At 38.7% G+C, this 17415-nt stretch overlaps 1 protein-coding gene across 2 annotated transcripts in view; it reads right to left on the bottom strand.

The window, feature by feature from the left end:
- LOC115429512 (formin-like protein 5) overlaps positions 1–10574 on the bottom strand; it is a 32703-nt gene extending 22129 nt beyond the window's left edge. Inside the window, exons 1-2 of one of the 2 annotated variants that reach the window (XM_030149034.1) lie at positions 9893–10574; positions 1855–2004 (exon numbers count right to left, since the gene is read on the bottom strand). In XM_030149034.1, coding sequence (XP_030004894.1) covers positions 1855–2004; positions 9893–10538 — 796 coding nt within the window. In that variant the 5' untranslated portion in view covers positions 10539–10574. Of the gene's footprint in view, positions 1–1854; positions 2005–9146; positions 9813–9892 lie in introns of those variants that run through there. The other variant, XM_030149035.1, reaches the window with a different exon arrangement.
- Between the last annotated feature and the right edge of the window lie 6841 nt (positions 10575–17415).

Raw genomic sequence — 17415 nt, 5'->3', positions numbered from 1 at the left:
GAGTTCCTCCAAATAATCCACATGGAACCTGCTGGATCCGCTAGATACAGTATGAGCCTACAGCCATGCTAGGTTATAGAAGTGGAAACAGTGTGGTGCTGGATAATAATGCATGGTGAAAACACCTACTTTTATTGTAACTTTACAAGGATTTTTAGCAAGATTTATACAATTTCACAAAAAATACATAAACCTGTACGTGTGTGTTTGTGTGTGTAAAGTCTTATAACTAAAACACCTGATATAAACAAAAGAGGAGCTGCAGCTGTGTAACAGGTTCAAATTACACCAAAAGAGACAGAGATGGTAACACAGGACAGCAAAAAAAACCTCTTTACTGTCAAAAGGTTGACTCTGAAACTGCATTCATAGTTTGCGCAACAAAATACAGACATGGACACACAGTAAACAACAGTTACACCTGACTGATCCGGTTTATCACAGGTCTGTTTGTACAGGTGTATTTGTTGGCTGTTGTGCAGTGTAGTCTCTAATTTAAATACTGTAGCATTTCCGATTATTTATCTTCTAAACACTTTTAAGAAAAGCTTTGTAGAACATACTGCCTCAGAACATATTTTTGTCAAAACCCTTAAAAATACAAAATTTCCCCTCTTAAACCTTCAATAGCTGATTGGTCACAGCAAGCTTACTGTATCTCTGGCTCAGCACACGAGAAAGAGATCAGTGAGAAAAAACAAGTATTGGTAACAATCCAACAGAAAGACGGTGACAGAGTCGAAGGCAATAGAGATATGAGTAGGCCACACTGCCTCATCTTGTTTCTCAGCATCTCCTGTTACAATCCTCGTTAACAGATGCACAATTATCGCATGTAGATACATACCGACAAAGTCAAAGGGCCAGACTGTTGCTACATATTCTCCATGTGAACTGTTGGTCTAATGTCAGAAGTCAGAGTCTCAGAAAACATTTCACAAGTTCTTTCACTAGGCAGACACTGTGCTATATTAAGTATTTCATGGCTGGTGCTGCACATTAGTAATTTTTAAAACCCACTGGAATGTGAAGCAGTTGTGTATGCTGCTTTTATATTACTAACATAACAATGGCATGCTGTACAGCCTGATGTGGAAATGGGCCAGTACCAAATGTGTCTGGTTACCTTAGCAGCAGGCCTCCACTGAGCTAAAATATGTCCACTGGTGACAACGGAAATGGACAGAAAAGACAAAAGGGGGAAAGGCGTGCAGCTGAGCCACCAGACAAGAGTGTAGACATGTGAATGTGTCCAAACCCACAAACTACCCAAATAACCATTGTCACATGTAAAATCCATTGCAAATGATTCTGCTTATTGTAGTCCAACAAAAACACAATCACTATCAACTATGTTTGGGTCGATGTCATTGGCCAAATTAAAACACAGTTTATGTGAGTATAGAGACCAGGGCCAGCTGTCGGCCCATGCAAGAGTGAAGTAGCATGACAGTTTTAACAGAATTTTAGCCTATAAAGAGCGCATTTAATAGGCTAAAACTTTCTATTAAAACATTCAAAGAGGTCAATAAACTCACTTTAGTAGGGAAACTTTTTATTATGCAACAAATGCAGAATGAATTATGCAATTATTTTAAATGAATGCAAGTAAGAAGACCTGGTGCATAGGTGAGGACGGACTAAAAGAAAATAGAACCAGTAATTTATTACTGGTAAAAAAGAAAAGCAAAAAAAATTCAAAATGTATAAATTAACGTATATAAAATGAAGGATGAAATCTGACTGTAGATATCCCTATTTGCCAATTCAGCAGACATAAACTAACCCCGCAATCTACTGCAGCTTTAATTATCACATTACATGTATCACTTTGTATGCGTGTGCTAGCCTAACCTTTAATCGGCTGCTTGACCTCTCCGTTCTCCCTCTTGATCTCGTTCATCACTTTATGCTTCTTCTCCTTTTCTCGCTCTTTTTCTTTGACCTTCTTCTTCTCTCTCTCCTCTCGGTCCCGGTCCTTTGCCTTGTCATTGGTGGAATGCTCTGTGGAGGCAAAGAAGAAGGTTTAAGGTCATGATTTGTGGAAACACATTAGCACATGGACTCAGATTTACTCACACACTTACTACACTTGTGAGCACACTCCATATACCTTGATTTTTCCTTCAACTCCTTAAATGTCCTCTTGCCACTGCTTCACCATCACCCTAACTTCTTCCTCAATCATGTTGGGTTTCCTCCACTATGTTTGTTACTACAAAATGTTTTGCTTACTTTCCTGCTGCATAAAATTAATCTCTCCACCAAGCGTTATCCTCAGTAATGCAATGACCTTTCAATTCCCTTTAAGACTGCATCCCTCTATAACATCACACAACTCTCCGAGATACAGTTCACATTCCTCAGCCCAAACTCATCTCCTTTACCATGCTCTGCCTCTACTACTTTCAATATGCTTAGGTATTAAAAGTTTCAAAAATCCTCTCTTTGCTTTTCAGCTCATTTTATCTCCTTCCCCAGCACTTCTCCGTCTGACAGAATCATTTGAGTGTTGAGGGAATATTACAGATGTAGGATTTAGAGAGCACTCTAATGTTGCACTCATTGCAGACTGTTGCAAGCGTGCACCAGTTTAAAATGTAAATATTATACCATCAAACACACCTCTTGAGTGGTTGGAGTGCAGTCTGAAAAGCAAGACTGGTCTGAGTGTATGCACGTTGTCAGAATGAAAAGACAGTAAACCGGTGCATTTGTGAGGCTGTCTCTTGGACACGTCTTCAGTAAATCTGCATCTCTCATCTCCAGCAGAGTTGAGAAACCTTCACTCTTTGTAAAATAACTTAGGTTTGATCAAACCTTTTATTCCATCCCTCCTTTGATTTTTTACTTCCTGTTATTTCCCCATAAAGATATAAGAAGTCTCCTTTATTTTCCACAGCAATACTTTGGTATGTTTTCTTTCTTCTTCTTTCCAAAGAACTTTCCCTCTTTGAACTCGGTCAGATGCCTCGTTTAAAGGGAAGCTGTGTTTTCAGACTGTTCACTCTCCTGTGGACGTGGGGAGTGGGAAAGTGAACACAGTGGGGTTGGACTCACTGTTTGCAGGATCAAAAGAGAAAAAGCTTTGAAAGTAAAAAAAGGCTTAAGCAGCAGAAAAAGAATTAGAGGTACATCTTTTCACTGACCAAATGATAATATTTAAATGAAATACCTTGGCATTTTAGTGGGTCATTCATCTTCACCTGTTAGCATGCAGGTAGCCATGCCCTGTGGTTAACAGGATGAATGCCAAGAATTTTAACATAACATTTAAGTAGTCGGCTGCAGAAATGCTATAAAATTACCAGGCGCTGTAAGTTGCCTAGTGGAAAAAAAGCAGTATGTTTCAAAACATCTATTTAGCTCCACAGGAAGCTGCCTACAAAGGAGGTCTGACTCAGATCTACAGCCAGATTTATGAAAACAAGCCAGACCATGCCAAAGAGGAATACATTTAGGGGGAAAGGAAGATAAATTAGCCCAGGTGCCTAATTTAGTCTCAAATACACTGGAGAACATGTTGATTTATCACAACACAAGAAAAGGAGTCCCCCCCATATTAAATAAAGAAAAACTTTGTTCTGCTTAGAATTAGAGGGTTCAAAGTAATCAACAGCATAAAGGCTAAACAATACAGGATCATTAAAATGGACATTATAATCAGTCACAATACCAAACTAGAAACAAATTAAAGGGGTCATATTTTGCTAAACCCACTTTTATTAGTCTTTGGTTCATTTATTTGTGTATTTGAACCCTAACATTTTATACAGTTTGAATTCGAACCCTCCAGGTGCTGCAAAGCTATCTTTATATTCATTTTGGCAAAAATCAAGTGGATTTCTACAACCCGTTTTAATTCCTTCTTAATGTATTACGTCTATAACTAGTTACATCACGACATTTACACATATAAGGTCAAGAATTCCAACAAACATTTCTCCGAGTACGCCATACTTGTTTGTCAGCAGCAGTGGTTGTAGTCCATACTGAAAATATGTCCAAACTTCAAGCCGATTGTCTAAAATGTTCAGTTGTTGGTTGAACGGAACAGAGCAGCACACCCAACAACCTGGAGGGGGTGGGGTGTGAAGTGGCTCATTTGCATTTAAAGGGCCAGCGCTCAAAACAACCTTTCTGGTGTCATTACTCAGAAATAGGGTTGAAGATGGACTTGTGGAGTTGAATTAATGAAAAATCCAGACCCAAGTATAGCATTTACAGTTTATGTAGACCACAGGGAAATGTTTTCAAATGCATAATTCCACTTAAAAAAGAAAAATATCACTCCTTTAAGTAGAGAAAGATTTTGGAACTGTCAGTTTCATTTTATGACTTTCATGTAAAAGCTGAGTGTGAACTTGAAAACAGCAGAACGGTTTCAGTATTTGAATCCTCACATTAAAAAAAAAGATGTAAGGGGTAGGCAGTGTGTAAACTCAAGAGTATACTAGCAACCATATGCATGATTTTGCCATAAAATGATACATTTTGATACTAGAAATTCCACATAAATTATCCCTAAAAATTTGATTCATGCTGATTATAAACTGAATTTAACCAGTGTGAGAACAGGTAGCAGCACACTGACATAAACTGTTACCTTGCAAATTTAGAATATGTGTGAGCAATGTGTAGTGCTGGAAACCTATCAAGGGTTTTCCTTGTCTCGAGCCAAATGCATGCTGTGTAGGGCCCCTCTGTGACATGGACGCACCAAGTTGTACGGAAAATAGATGACTGAACTGTATTAATTTGCAACCTTCATGTTGAACCCTTAGGTGATCATTAAACTACCTATTTTAGTAACAGAATTATCTGATGTTTATATACCTGAGCATCCTGTAAGCTAATTGTGTTTCCTTAAGTTAAATGGGTTACAGAAGTGCTTTTATTTCAAAAACTGCACAATTCATCTGTCATTCAGCCGTCCGCCTACACACTAACAGCAGGAGAGCTTCACACAAGGCCCCACAAATAACCCCTGTGATTACAGCACAGCCCAACATACCTTCTGAGCTGCACTCAACAATTAACATGAGCAACAATCGAGTAAATTCCTTCTTTGTATGCTGCAGAGAAATCGGAGAGCTTCAAAATTAAAAAAGTAACTTCACCACTGTGAGCGTCACAGCAAGACAAGCAATCCGGACACCAACAAGCACAAAACATTGCTCCACAATTTCTTTGAAAACATCTGCTTCAGACATTAAATGTGCTAAATCTTACATACTTTAATAAGATGAATCAGAAAACAAATTACAAAAGTGCTGGTTAGCTCATATTTTCAATATATATGATGGTGTGCTATGTTGGTTTATGTACATTGATACAATGGATTTATAAATGTTCCACTAGAAAGAACCTGAAAAGTGAATGTATTGCAATGTGCAGACCCTGTTTTGAGGTAGCTCTTTTAGCTCTGAGACAAACATTCCTTTTGAATAAAACCCATTTTCTCAGTAATTCTCAGAATTTCACATTTTGGCCCAAGACTGTATCTTAGAAACTACAACCAACTAGCACTTTTGAATTTATTTTTCTTCATTAGTGACTCAAATTTGGCAAAGTATAACTACTTTTTGCTGGAAGCGTTTTACTTGTAGACCAGTGTAATTAAGATGAACTACAACCAGCTCTGAAGTGGAATGACTCACTGTGATGCGTTACAAACTGGGACAAAAAGAAAACAGGTAATGCCACTCATTCCAGCAATGTGACTTTGTGTAATTTCAAACCTAAGTGACTGAACTGTAGGATTACAAGTAGCCATGTGTCCAAGGAAAACCCTACTTTTTCCATATAGAAAGCCCACTGCAGCTGTTATGATCCATACATAATAGATGTATGTATGCATTATCATTCAACTCAAAGTTATTTATACACTGTATCGATGTTTCCCTCCTCCAACACACCTGATGGTCGTTATCAAGCTTCTGCAGCGCTTGATGATAGGCTGAACATTTGAATCAGGTGTGTTGGAAGAGGGATACATCTGAAAAATGCAGGATAGTTGCTCTCGAGGACCAGGGTTGGGCACCCCTGATTTATATCATTTGTTAGTCTAACCCGGGTTTATAGAACATGACCAGATTTATAGTCTGAGCAATGCCCAGAAGGATGTATGGCTGGAAGGAACCTTTTTATTTATTATTGTGTTTTTCCACATATCCTATGAGATCTGTACCTGAAAAGCCAGCAACAGCAAACACTGGAAAGCTGCAGCAAAAAAGAACACAACCACCTGTCATAATTTGTTTATAAATGTATGCATGTATGTATGTACGCATTATATGTGTACATTAATTTGTAACTTATGATGCATGTCCCAGAGAAGGCCAAAACATAATGAGACAGAGGGATTTAATAAAAATAAGTTAATTTTGGCACACATTACAACTTTGTTTGTGCTTTAATCCTACCTTAGACTGAGTAAGTTCATCCATTTTGGGTGTTGACCGCTGATGCTTTATCAGAATGCATGTAGTTTAGAAAGTGTCAACAAGACGTCACTTGACATAATATGGTTTCGAAAAGAACTTGAAACTTGACATACCACCCTGTGGTTAGTGCTAAATGTTGATCAGTATTTGCCATAATCTGTCTTGCTGCAGTTGTCTTTGCTGTTGCCCACTTGTTCTTTGCACTTTGTCAAACCCTGACATGTCTTTTATTTCAGTACCAGATGTAACCAGTAGCCACTGTTCCCTGCCTGGCACTCACTTGAGCAGCAAAACCACCACCAATAATATTATATGATGTGATATTCCTTTGAACCCTGAAGGAAAATTCTTTCCCTCCAGGAAGGTCAGAGCATGAGCGGCTGCTGAGTTCTCCTAAAGCTGGCAACGATTCACTGTGATTCAAGAATTACTTTCCAGCACCAAACCTAAAACTCATGCCCTCCTGTGCAACAGCAGTCTGTCTGTCTAATCAAACAGCTGAGACACCAGTCCATATATATTGGGAAAAACTGGAATCCAAACACTCTAGTTGCATCCAAATGGCATTTTCACAGTCACCTTAAGACCGTTTACAGTATCTATGGACACATCAAAGGAAGTTCACTGTCACACAGTTTCCAGTATTTGGAGAAAGGTTCAGCTATAACAGGACATTTTAATCCTTGAAAATATAAATCAGGATTAATGTGGTTTTCCTGCAATGCCCTTCTCCACATTCATATACTTCCTATTCACATTTAAACCTCAGTATAATTATAATCTCCAACTGCTGGCCACCGAACAGCCTGCCGGAGCAATTAGGGGATCAGAAGCATCTCAGTGGGTGTGTGGAAGGAGTGCCATTATTTATCGTTATTAAATGTTACTTCTTGTTGCATTTAAATGTTCCCTTACAAGTTACAGCCTTCCTGTGGCTGAATGGCAAAACTATTAAAATGATTTCCATTTCAGTCACACTACAACATTACAAATGATAATAATAACCAGCTGTATTTCACGAAGTGGAGCCATAATAAAATACTCTGAAGTAGCCATACAGCCTTACTTAAGAGCATTTTTATTTAACACAAAATACCCTTTGTGCAAATAACTATATAAAAACTGACAAAGTGTTCAAGTACTAAAGACAAGGATAAATGTTAATGCTTACTACATGCTCTGATTCTGTCATATACCTTATATAGATGTTCTGTAAAACTCTGCCTTCCTCCTTTCAACTTGAATAAAATGAAACTGACATCAAACGCAGCCCATTCACAAGGCACTGTTCCTGATAGTCTGCGTGGGCAACAAGCCAACAACACGTCTCATTCTGCAGTGGCTGTTCAGAGCATGTCATGACCTCTTAAACTACCCAACTGGAAAAGGGTGACATCATGCTCTCACAAACACTCACATGTGTCCACCCAGTGCTGACACAAACAAACAACACTCAGACAAAAACAGTTTCACATATACACCTACTTAGTCAAACTAGTTTGGCATGAAAATGACAAAACAAAATAGACAATATACACATTAACACATCAAAAGTCATATGAGAGTATCTGTCATTTGAGGACAAACATTCAATCACCAGGGAGAAAATAAATGTATACTGTATAATGTTTAGTCTCAGTGGTTGGTTGATTTACAATATGAAATAAGGGATGATAATTTGTGACCAACTCATGGTATGATACACACAAAAAACAGCTATTCAAGAACAGATACCAATACATTGCAAAACAATCATGTCCAATACATTAAAGTTTGTATAACACTGGTCTACAAGTAAAATACTTCCAGAATAAAAGTAGTTAAATTCTACCAAATTTGAGTCACTAATAAAGAAAAATGTATTCAAAAGTGCTAGTTGGTTGTAGTTTCTAAGATACAGTCTTGGGCCAAAATGTGAAATTCTGAGAATTACTGAGAGAATGGGTTTTATTCAAAAGGTTTGTCTCAGAGCTACCAGATCTACCTCAAACAGTGTCTGCACATTACAATACATTCACTTTACATGTTCTTTGTAGTGGAACATTTATAAATCCATTGTATAAATGTGCATAAACCAACATAATACACCATCATATATGCTGAAAACATGAGCAAACCAGCACTTTTGTAATTTGTTTTCTGATTCATTTTTATTAAAGTATGTAAGATTTAGCACATTTAATGTCTGAAGCAGATATTTTTTAAGAAACTGTAGAGCAGTATAACTGAAGAAAAAAGTATATTGGTTCTTTCTTTCAAATTACTTCAATATCAGATTATTTTGTGTAAATTTAAAAAAAAAATGTCACATCACTTTGAACCATTATTATTACTATACACAAAGTTAAGAAATTTTAAAGTTGATACTAAATATACAAAAAGCTTAAAACCAAAACTTGGCCACTACAGTCATTTAATGAACTCCATACTGATTTTACATTAATATTATTTAGGTGTTGCACTTATGTCTTATGATGGTAAATAATATTTTGCTTAGACCACAGAAGTGTTTACGTACATAGACCTCTAATGGGTTCGATCAGTACCGCATTATAACAAAAGGTTTTGGTGTTGGAGTAAATCAACACGACATGCTACACGTCGAGAACACGGTGTATGAACAAGACGCGGAGCTCTGTGTTTCCCATCCAGCCTAAGGTTACAGAGGGGGGCGTGGTGCTCTACCAAAACAACACTTACCCTATAATGGCGGGCGGCTGTCATATTGTTATGACAGCGGCGTGTAGTTTTAATACAAAGGCAACCAAATAACAGCACGGGTATCTACGTTGCGGGACGCAGATCCGTCTCTCCGTGTCATAATACAGTCGGAGGAAGGATTGTGTCGCTGCGTTAAATCCGTCTGTTACACCTTAGCCTCACTGTATTTACGTTACTGTTAATAAATAAAACTGGTTGCATATAATCCACACGACGCGACGACGTAACACTCCCGCGGCTGCACGAGAGCAGCTGGTTACGATGTAGTAACCAGGTCGCGCGACTACTGCCCTGGAACGCTGTTGTGGAGCTCGAGGGTTCACGAGCGGGTGAACAAGCGACGAAAGCTGGCAGCCATGTCCCGCAGAAACATCGACCAAACTACCGTGTGTAGCCGCTAAACTTCACACTAATAGCTTTTAACGGCGTGATTATTGTACCGGAGAGTGACATTTGAGTGTTTAACCGGACATTACATAACGTTAAAGAGCGCGTTTTAACAACAGCCAGTCCGAAAACGGGACTGTCCAGGCAAATTAGGAGGCACGTAACTACACACTCCAGGCCACATGCTCATATCCCGAGTGGCTGAATCCACCATGAGCCAAGTAACTATTAAAGGGCACAACACCAGCCTACTTCCAATGAGCTCCAAACTTCACCAAACCCCTCCATCACTACACAAAGTCAGTTAAAAGCACATAAAACACGCTGCGGTGGCCTACCTTTGGGTGGCAACGTGACCTCCCCGTTTTCTCGCTTCACTGCAGAAATGTTATTAAATCTGCTGATATCGTTGTTACTAACATTAGTCCCAGAACCAGAGGTCAACAATAGTTTGTGTTTCTTCTTCTCCTCTCCGCCTCCTTTCCCCTTCTCCCTCTGTTTATCTTTACTCGGTTTCTTAGGTTTGGAGGAGGAAGGCGCTTTGTGGAGGAAGAAATCGCTCTGTTTGAAGACTTTATGCGTGTTTGTCGGCGGTTGGGCTCCACCGGTAGCAGGCACCAGGGGGTTGTTGCTGTTCGCCTTGGCCGGGCTGAAGCTCCACAAACCCGCTGTTCCACTGCCATAACTCTGCTGCTCCTTCGTGGGCTGTTGGAGTTTCTCTTTGCCGCTGCCGTTGCCTCCCACTCCTCCCCCTCCTCCTCCTCCTCCTCCGTCCCTGCTGAGTTTCTTGGGTTTAACGCTCCTCTCCTCTCCTCGGACCTTCTTGGGCGGCGGCGGGTTCATCTCCCGGGAGAGCTGAGGGCGGTTGTCGGGGGCTCTTTTCGCCTCCGTCGGCTTGGGGAGCGTGTTTTTGACGGAGGCGACTGCTGGGTCTACCGCAGTAGCAGCCCCTGTGAGGTGAACAGAGCCCAGCGAGTCAGCCATCTTGAGGCTTCTCTCTCTATTTACTCTCTTCCCCAACTGCCGCCGCTGCTGTTTTTTTTTTTTTTTTTTCAATGCGCGACGTGCAGGCAACGAGGGGGCGGGGCATTATGTTGATTGACGGACAGAGAGGGAAAAACTAAAGGCAGCGTTTACCATCTGTGTACACTTATCATATACTTTATACCAGTGCTTTTCAACCTTGGGGTTGGGACCACATGTGGGGTCGCCTGAAATTTCTAGTAATTGATAAAAATAAAAACTTACTAATAAAAATATATGGCGAGTTGACAGAGACAATCCCATTCCATAAAAGACATAACAAACTGGTCTGAAACTGAAGCCCTGTGGTTCTGTTTATCTTTCAAATGTTCATTGTGGTCAGTTTCAGATGCTGCAGCTCTTTCATAATTCATAGTTTGAGTTCTTGTTTGTTCAGTATTAATTGTCAGCCTTCTAATTCCAAGCTGGACTGACTGTACATATCCTGACCAAGAAAAATAAAATTCTACCTTTGTGCCTCTGTCTCCATCCATAATAATATACATTATATAGACTAAATGTCCTCTAAAATTAACGTTTATTTGCAACATAGTGTAGCAACCTATTACATGATCAAAAACTAATTAATTTTTGCAAAAAAAAAAAAAAAAAAAAAAGTCTCTATTTTGAATGTCTGGGGTCACCAGAAATCTGTGATGTTAAAATGTGGTCAGGAGACAAAAAAGGTTGGGAACCACTGCTTTATACCCACAATATATGTACTTAGGCTACACCCCAAATTAATACATATACATCTTATGTGATGTAGTTTGATTGGTTTAATAGGTAAATATTATATTGCCATGTGCAACATTTTAATACACGGGTGTCAAACTCATTTTAGTTCATACAACCCAGTTTGACCTCAAGCAGGCAGACCAGTAAAATAATAATATGATAACCTATAAATTATCAGGTATAATATTGTTAAAATTCCATTTAGTTTTCTGACAAATTTCAAGTTGTTCATGGTTGTTTCAATCATTTACATTTTTTGTTAAAGGATAGTTTGTTAAATGTAAAAAATTTAATTATAGACTATAATTCTACTTTTTTCACACAGAAACAAAAAACATGAGATAAATTTGGAGTTATCATTATTTATAGTTTATTATACTATTACTTTACATGTCTGTTCCACTTGAGGTCAAATTGGGCTGAATGAGGCCTGTGAGCTAAAATGAGTTTGACCCTTGACTGTTAATGTCTTCAGTGTTATTTTTGCACTTCTCAGATTCATCCCATAACTGGACCCTTTGGTGGGCTGATTTTGGCCCGCAGACCACATGTTTGATATCCCTATTTGGAATTTTTCATTCTACTTTCTCTTCATTTTAGATTCTTTATCTGCATTAATATCACAGCCATGAGGTGCAATTAGGCCATCATGTTATGTTCATACACGGTCACATTTTTAAAATTATTATTATTAATTCCTTCATTTTATTAAATGGGGACCACATTTTATTTAATCACTTCCTCGTTTTGATTGATTTATGATCCGACAAATGGAAAAACAAACTCGTCCTCTAATGTTAACAAATTAATTGGTAAAACGTGGGAGTGAATTGTTAATAACGTTGTCTCAAATAATGATTTTCTCTCCATGACCACTAGGCGACAGTGTACCACACCATATATTTTCACCATATGAAAATATGTCAAATAACGATATTTCTTTCTGAAAAACGAAAACTGAAACTAGTTTAACGACCTATTGTTAAAAAGTAATTTAAAACAAATGTGTGCTTTTCTGTAACTTTATGGACCATAATGATCATGTTATCAGCTAAATATCAGGACAGAGGCCTACACTTAGGGCTGGGCAGTATATTGAATTAATGGAATTAACTGAGGTTTTCCTCTCTGAAAATAGTGGGAAAACTACCCAAATCAAATCAAAATCTCTCTGGCTCAACAAATACACAAAATGAAACCTGTTTGCCTCTTGCAATTAATTATTTGTGAATGTGTCTCTCCAGTCAGATATGACAAATAATTTTAGTGAAGAAAGCATATTTTTGAATGATTTGAATTTTTATTTTTGTCTTCAGTGGATGTAGACATAATATTGGTGAAAAACCCAAAATTGCCCAGTTCTACATACACTCAAAATCTGAATTATGTATGAGAAATCATGAGGAACTTATGGTATTACCACAAATCATTCCTTACAAGTAGCATTGCACTAAGTCTGTAATGTTAACACTAGTAAAATATTACAAATATATGTACTGTATTAATTTCCTCTTCACTGTTCTTGTTGGGTTTGAGTCTAACTATCACAGGTACTGAAGAGCACCTGCAGCTCTTCGGGTAAGGAAAGATGCTCTGGAGTCGCATTAATCCGCACAGCAAGGACTGTTTGCACATAGTGTCCGGTCCACAAGTGAAGCCACTTTCATCAGTTTGTTTCATCTGTTTTAGCATTTTCAGCCACCAGCCAGAACATGAGAAGTGCACACAGTGATGATGGGTGGGCTGAATTCATGTTTATCGAAATGGAAACATTTTCTTTAAAGGGATAAATGTGTGCTTTCACAAGTGGATGAGCTCATCACTCTCACATATTACAGAGTGCTCTGAATCTTCCAGGCTATTTTAACTGCAGATTTTTTTTTTTATTACTTTGATTTATTGGGATGAAAACATAGTACTTCAGTCAGACCGACTGGTGGAGCTCTTAGAAAAGCTGTCAGTGTTTAACAGCCAACCTTGAAGACTGAGTATGATTACTGCCATGTGTAATGAAGTTACAACTAGTCATAAACAATGTGACAAGATTATAGCCTGACGTGAACTAGAAGAGGAAATGCTCTAACACTTATAGTATAAACACAATGAGGAAAGTCTTTGTTACTTTGCTAAATCCCTAAAGTGAAGTGTTTTGGGGGAAAAACTATACAACTAACTAAAACTACAACTCACTCCTTTGTACACAGTAAGCCTCAGTTTAATCAGGGGAAACACATGAGTACGTAGGCTTTAAAACAGAGTCAACACAATTTTCAGAACCTTCAGATGTCAGTGCAGCCTGCAACTGCTGCTCACATACACTGAGCAGTGATTGGCTATATTTATAAGTCATTACATAACACGTTAAACTGCTCCACAAGAAAAGTGAGGTGACCCAGTTAAGACAGCAACCTGGCTTAATTTATACTACACCGAGCTTGTGTATGTGTGTTGGGGACATACTGTGATAGTGTTACTGCTGGTGCACAGACTGAGGTTAAAAAAACCTGAACCTAACTTTGAAGCATGACAGAAAAATGTGATAAATGGGACTGCATGCAATTAACTGGAGCATGAACTGTTTTTCAAGCATTTTTTAACTGTCTGACAAACCTTTCATTTATGGGCATTTTATAAATTTTAGTGACTTTTTACATTAAGGTCTTAGGTGAATGTTTCCATGTTTTTGCACACTGATTATCTCACATTAAATGCTCATACAACCCCAACTACAAACATGAAGGATTTTTTAGTGAATAGCTGTGCATAATCTAACTGTATAATATAGGTTTAAGGCTGAAATGTTGTGCTGAGTGTCTGTATAATTATGAATTGTGCACTGGCAACATGTGAGCAAGAGCAAATAATTACAGTGTTTGGCCTCCTGCTGTGACTCTATATGTGCGTACAGTGAATACAAATGTGAAATCCACAGATATCTGAGGAAGAGACTGAGCAAATGTGTGTTTATACCTCCTGCGGTGGTTCGTTAATTGCCATATTGAGTGAGCATGTGCATGTACGTTCACCTCGGCAGATCTTCCAGGTGTGACAGAAGACCTCCTGCTGTGAACGCCTCTCACATCAAGACAAAACACCAACTAGAATTTTATTTTAAAGTCAGTTAAAATTGATGAACACTACACACAATTAAATCACTTTATTTATTGGGGCTGCATAGACAAGTAAAAGTGATTTATTAACCACTTAACTAGTCTATAATGTAAACTAATGCTTTCTGTATGTACACACTCTCACACATACACAGTCTAATGCATCCTGTGCACAAATGTTCTCATATCATGACATACAAATAAAAAAAGAGGCATATTTTACTTAATGTTCATTTTTACTGATTGATTTCTGCAACATACAAACATTGTAGGGGCTTTGGGGGGGGGGGGGGGGGGGGGGGGGGCTTGGGTGTGGAGGGGCATGGGGCGTGGCTGAATGAGAGTCCCACAAGAGGCAATGAGCAAGCAGCAGCGAATCACATCGCTCACGCTCATGCCGCTAATGCTGATTAGAGGAGAGGGAAAGGGGGAGGGCGGGCTCTCTCTTAAAGGCACAGGTGGGCTCTTTCTGAGATCGAGGCTAGTGTGTGTGTGTGAGTGTGTGTGAGTGAGTGTGTGTGTCTGAGGGATGGGAATGTGGCGGGTAAACGGAAAGACACAGGCTAAGGAAAACAAAAACAGAAAAAGCACAGAGGTAGAATGACAAGTGATGTCTCTTCTCAACATGTCTATCAGTCAGTTTATGGGCGTTTTATGTTACTCTGAACCAAAAAACTAGTTAAAGATGTATGAACGAGGTGGGCAATCTGTTGGCACACAGACGTGTTGAAAATGACAGCATTTTAAAAATTCAGAAAGGCAGAAACGAGGGTGTGAAGGAGAAAGATGAAAGTGAGTAAACAGCGGGGGAAGAAAGAAGGAAGCGAAGTGAAAAATAATGAGGAGTCCAGAGGAGGATTTCCTTCCCTGAAGCATGTTTTACATGATAAAAGTAAGCTGAAAGGCAGAAGAGGAAACAAAGGTGAGAAAAAAAATCAGGTTTTGGGGAAAAAAAAAAAGGAGAGAGAAAATATGAGAGAGAAATTTGGGGATTGTTTGGGAGAAGTGTACTTGTGATGCAACAAACAACTGTGTATACAAAAATAACTTTTAAAATACCATTTACAAAAAAACGACAATTATTATTATCATCATCATTAATATTATTATTATTACAATCTTTTCGGAGCCCATTGTAGTTGTCTGTAAGGTGGCCGGCTGGCAGTCGATGCTTTACTTCTGCCAATTAAAACTAAATCTTTCCAAACTTTTAAGCATATAACTCAAACATAAAAAATAAAAACAACCCTGAAATATTTGCCAAAAGCAAAAACTATAAGGGGAGCAGAATAATTTACACTTTGAAAGGAAACATTGTGTGGGAGAAGGAATCATCATCATGCACTGACTTTCTTACATCTTCTGTTAATAAGAATATTTAAGAGATAGCAAAAAAATCTGAAATATTATATACCTAAACTGCACTGTACAGTTCTTTCTTTTTTATATAAAACAATGCATATACTGTATACTTATGGTAGCTAATGAGAATGAGAAGTGGAGATGTTAGCAGAGAACAATAAAAATCTGCAGAAAACAGTAGTTCTGGGTCCCTAGCCGCTGTTGTCTTATTGGATCTTATTGTTGAACACATACAGAAGCAGCTAAAGCACAATTTGGCCATCAGATGAGAAACCATACCAGTCAGATTTGTAGAGGGGGAGTTTGGGGAACTACTTTATTGTTGAGCTTCCTGAAAGGCTTTGTATCTGTCTGTCAAGTCTCATAAGACTTTCAGGTGATGTGTAACATTCATACTGACGCTGAGGTTTGTAGTGAGTAAACTCGTATCTAAAAACTGACTCGCATGTTTCTTCATCTGAACACCTTGCCAAAAGGAGAATGACAACAGAAAAGAAAATGAAAAAAAAATAAGAGATTCGGAAACAAAGACAACACAACAAAAAAACAACAGCAAATGAGTCCCACATACAGATAAGAAAAACACAAAGAAAGAAATAAACTGAAAGGACAAACTAAGGACTGTCATTGGCTGTCTCCTCTGAGGCAGACTAAGGCAGGCTCATGGTCCCAGCAGTGACAGCCAGAGTCACAGAGCTGATGAGTTTGGCCATTACTAATCTGTTTTAGCACTAAATTTGGGGGTCACAGATGGAAATGTAAGCTTATGCAGGATGATAAAGCTATGTGCTCTACTGAGTACACTCTCAATTTTAAATAGTGACTTCTCCAACATCATCAGATCAGTCGAATGAATCTTAAGATGACAGATAAGAGAGAGGGAAAAAAAAAAAAAAGACATTTTCAGTCTGGACACATGATGCTTTTATTACTTTTCCGGCCTGTAAGAAATATCTATATTCAGTTTGAGAGGGGGATATTGCTCTTTGGTTGAACTGCTTATAATTCAGACAGATTCAATCTTTATGAGACCAAAGGAGTCACCTCTAATATTTATCTGTATCTCAATCAATCAGCCAGCACTGAAGAAGAGTACTGAAGTTAGTTGTCACAAAAATTACCTACAGAGCAGAACTTTGCAATGACCAAACTGTGTACATCCGTGACTCTGGTTAAAAGGGAGCTCAACATAGAAATATGAAGTACTAGAGAAGCCATTACTGCAGCTAGCACAGGAATAAATCCCACAGGAAACCAGACAGAGGTGAGAGACAGGTTGGTAACAGTCAGCTCTAGTCTTTCTGTTTCTACGCTGCTTTAATTATGTAGCACCAGCACACAGAGAGAGGGAGAGAAGAGAAACACAGATACAAAGACACAGAGAGAGAGAGAGAGAGAGAAAGAGAGAGAGAGAGAGAGAGAGAGAGAGAGAGAGAGAGAGAGAGAGAGAGAGAGAGAGAGAGAGAGAGAGAGAGAGAGAGAGAGAGAGAGAGAGAGAGAGAGCACCCTGGCAACCTGTACATACCCAACAGAAAAGGTTGCATCATGGGTAACAGATTATCTAGGTTCGCTTTGAAGATTGTTGTTCATTCAGTAGGAGGAAGCGGACACCTGCAGGGAGTTCTGTT

This window comes from Sphaeramia orbicularis, chromosome 12 (genome assembly GCF_902148855.1).
Source record: "Sphaeramia orbicularis chromosome 12, fSphaOr1.1, whole genome shotgun sequence".
Taxonomy (NCBI): Eukaryota; Metazoa; Chordata; class Actinopteri; order Kurtiformes; family Apogonidae; genus Sphaeramia; species Sphaeramia orbicularis.
This window is presented reverse-complemented; position numbering and strand designations above follow the sequence as displayed.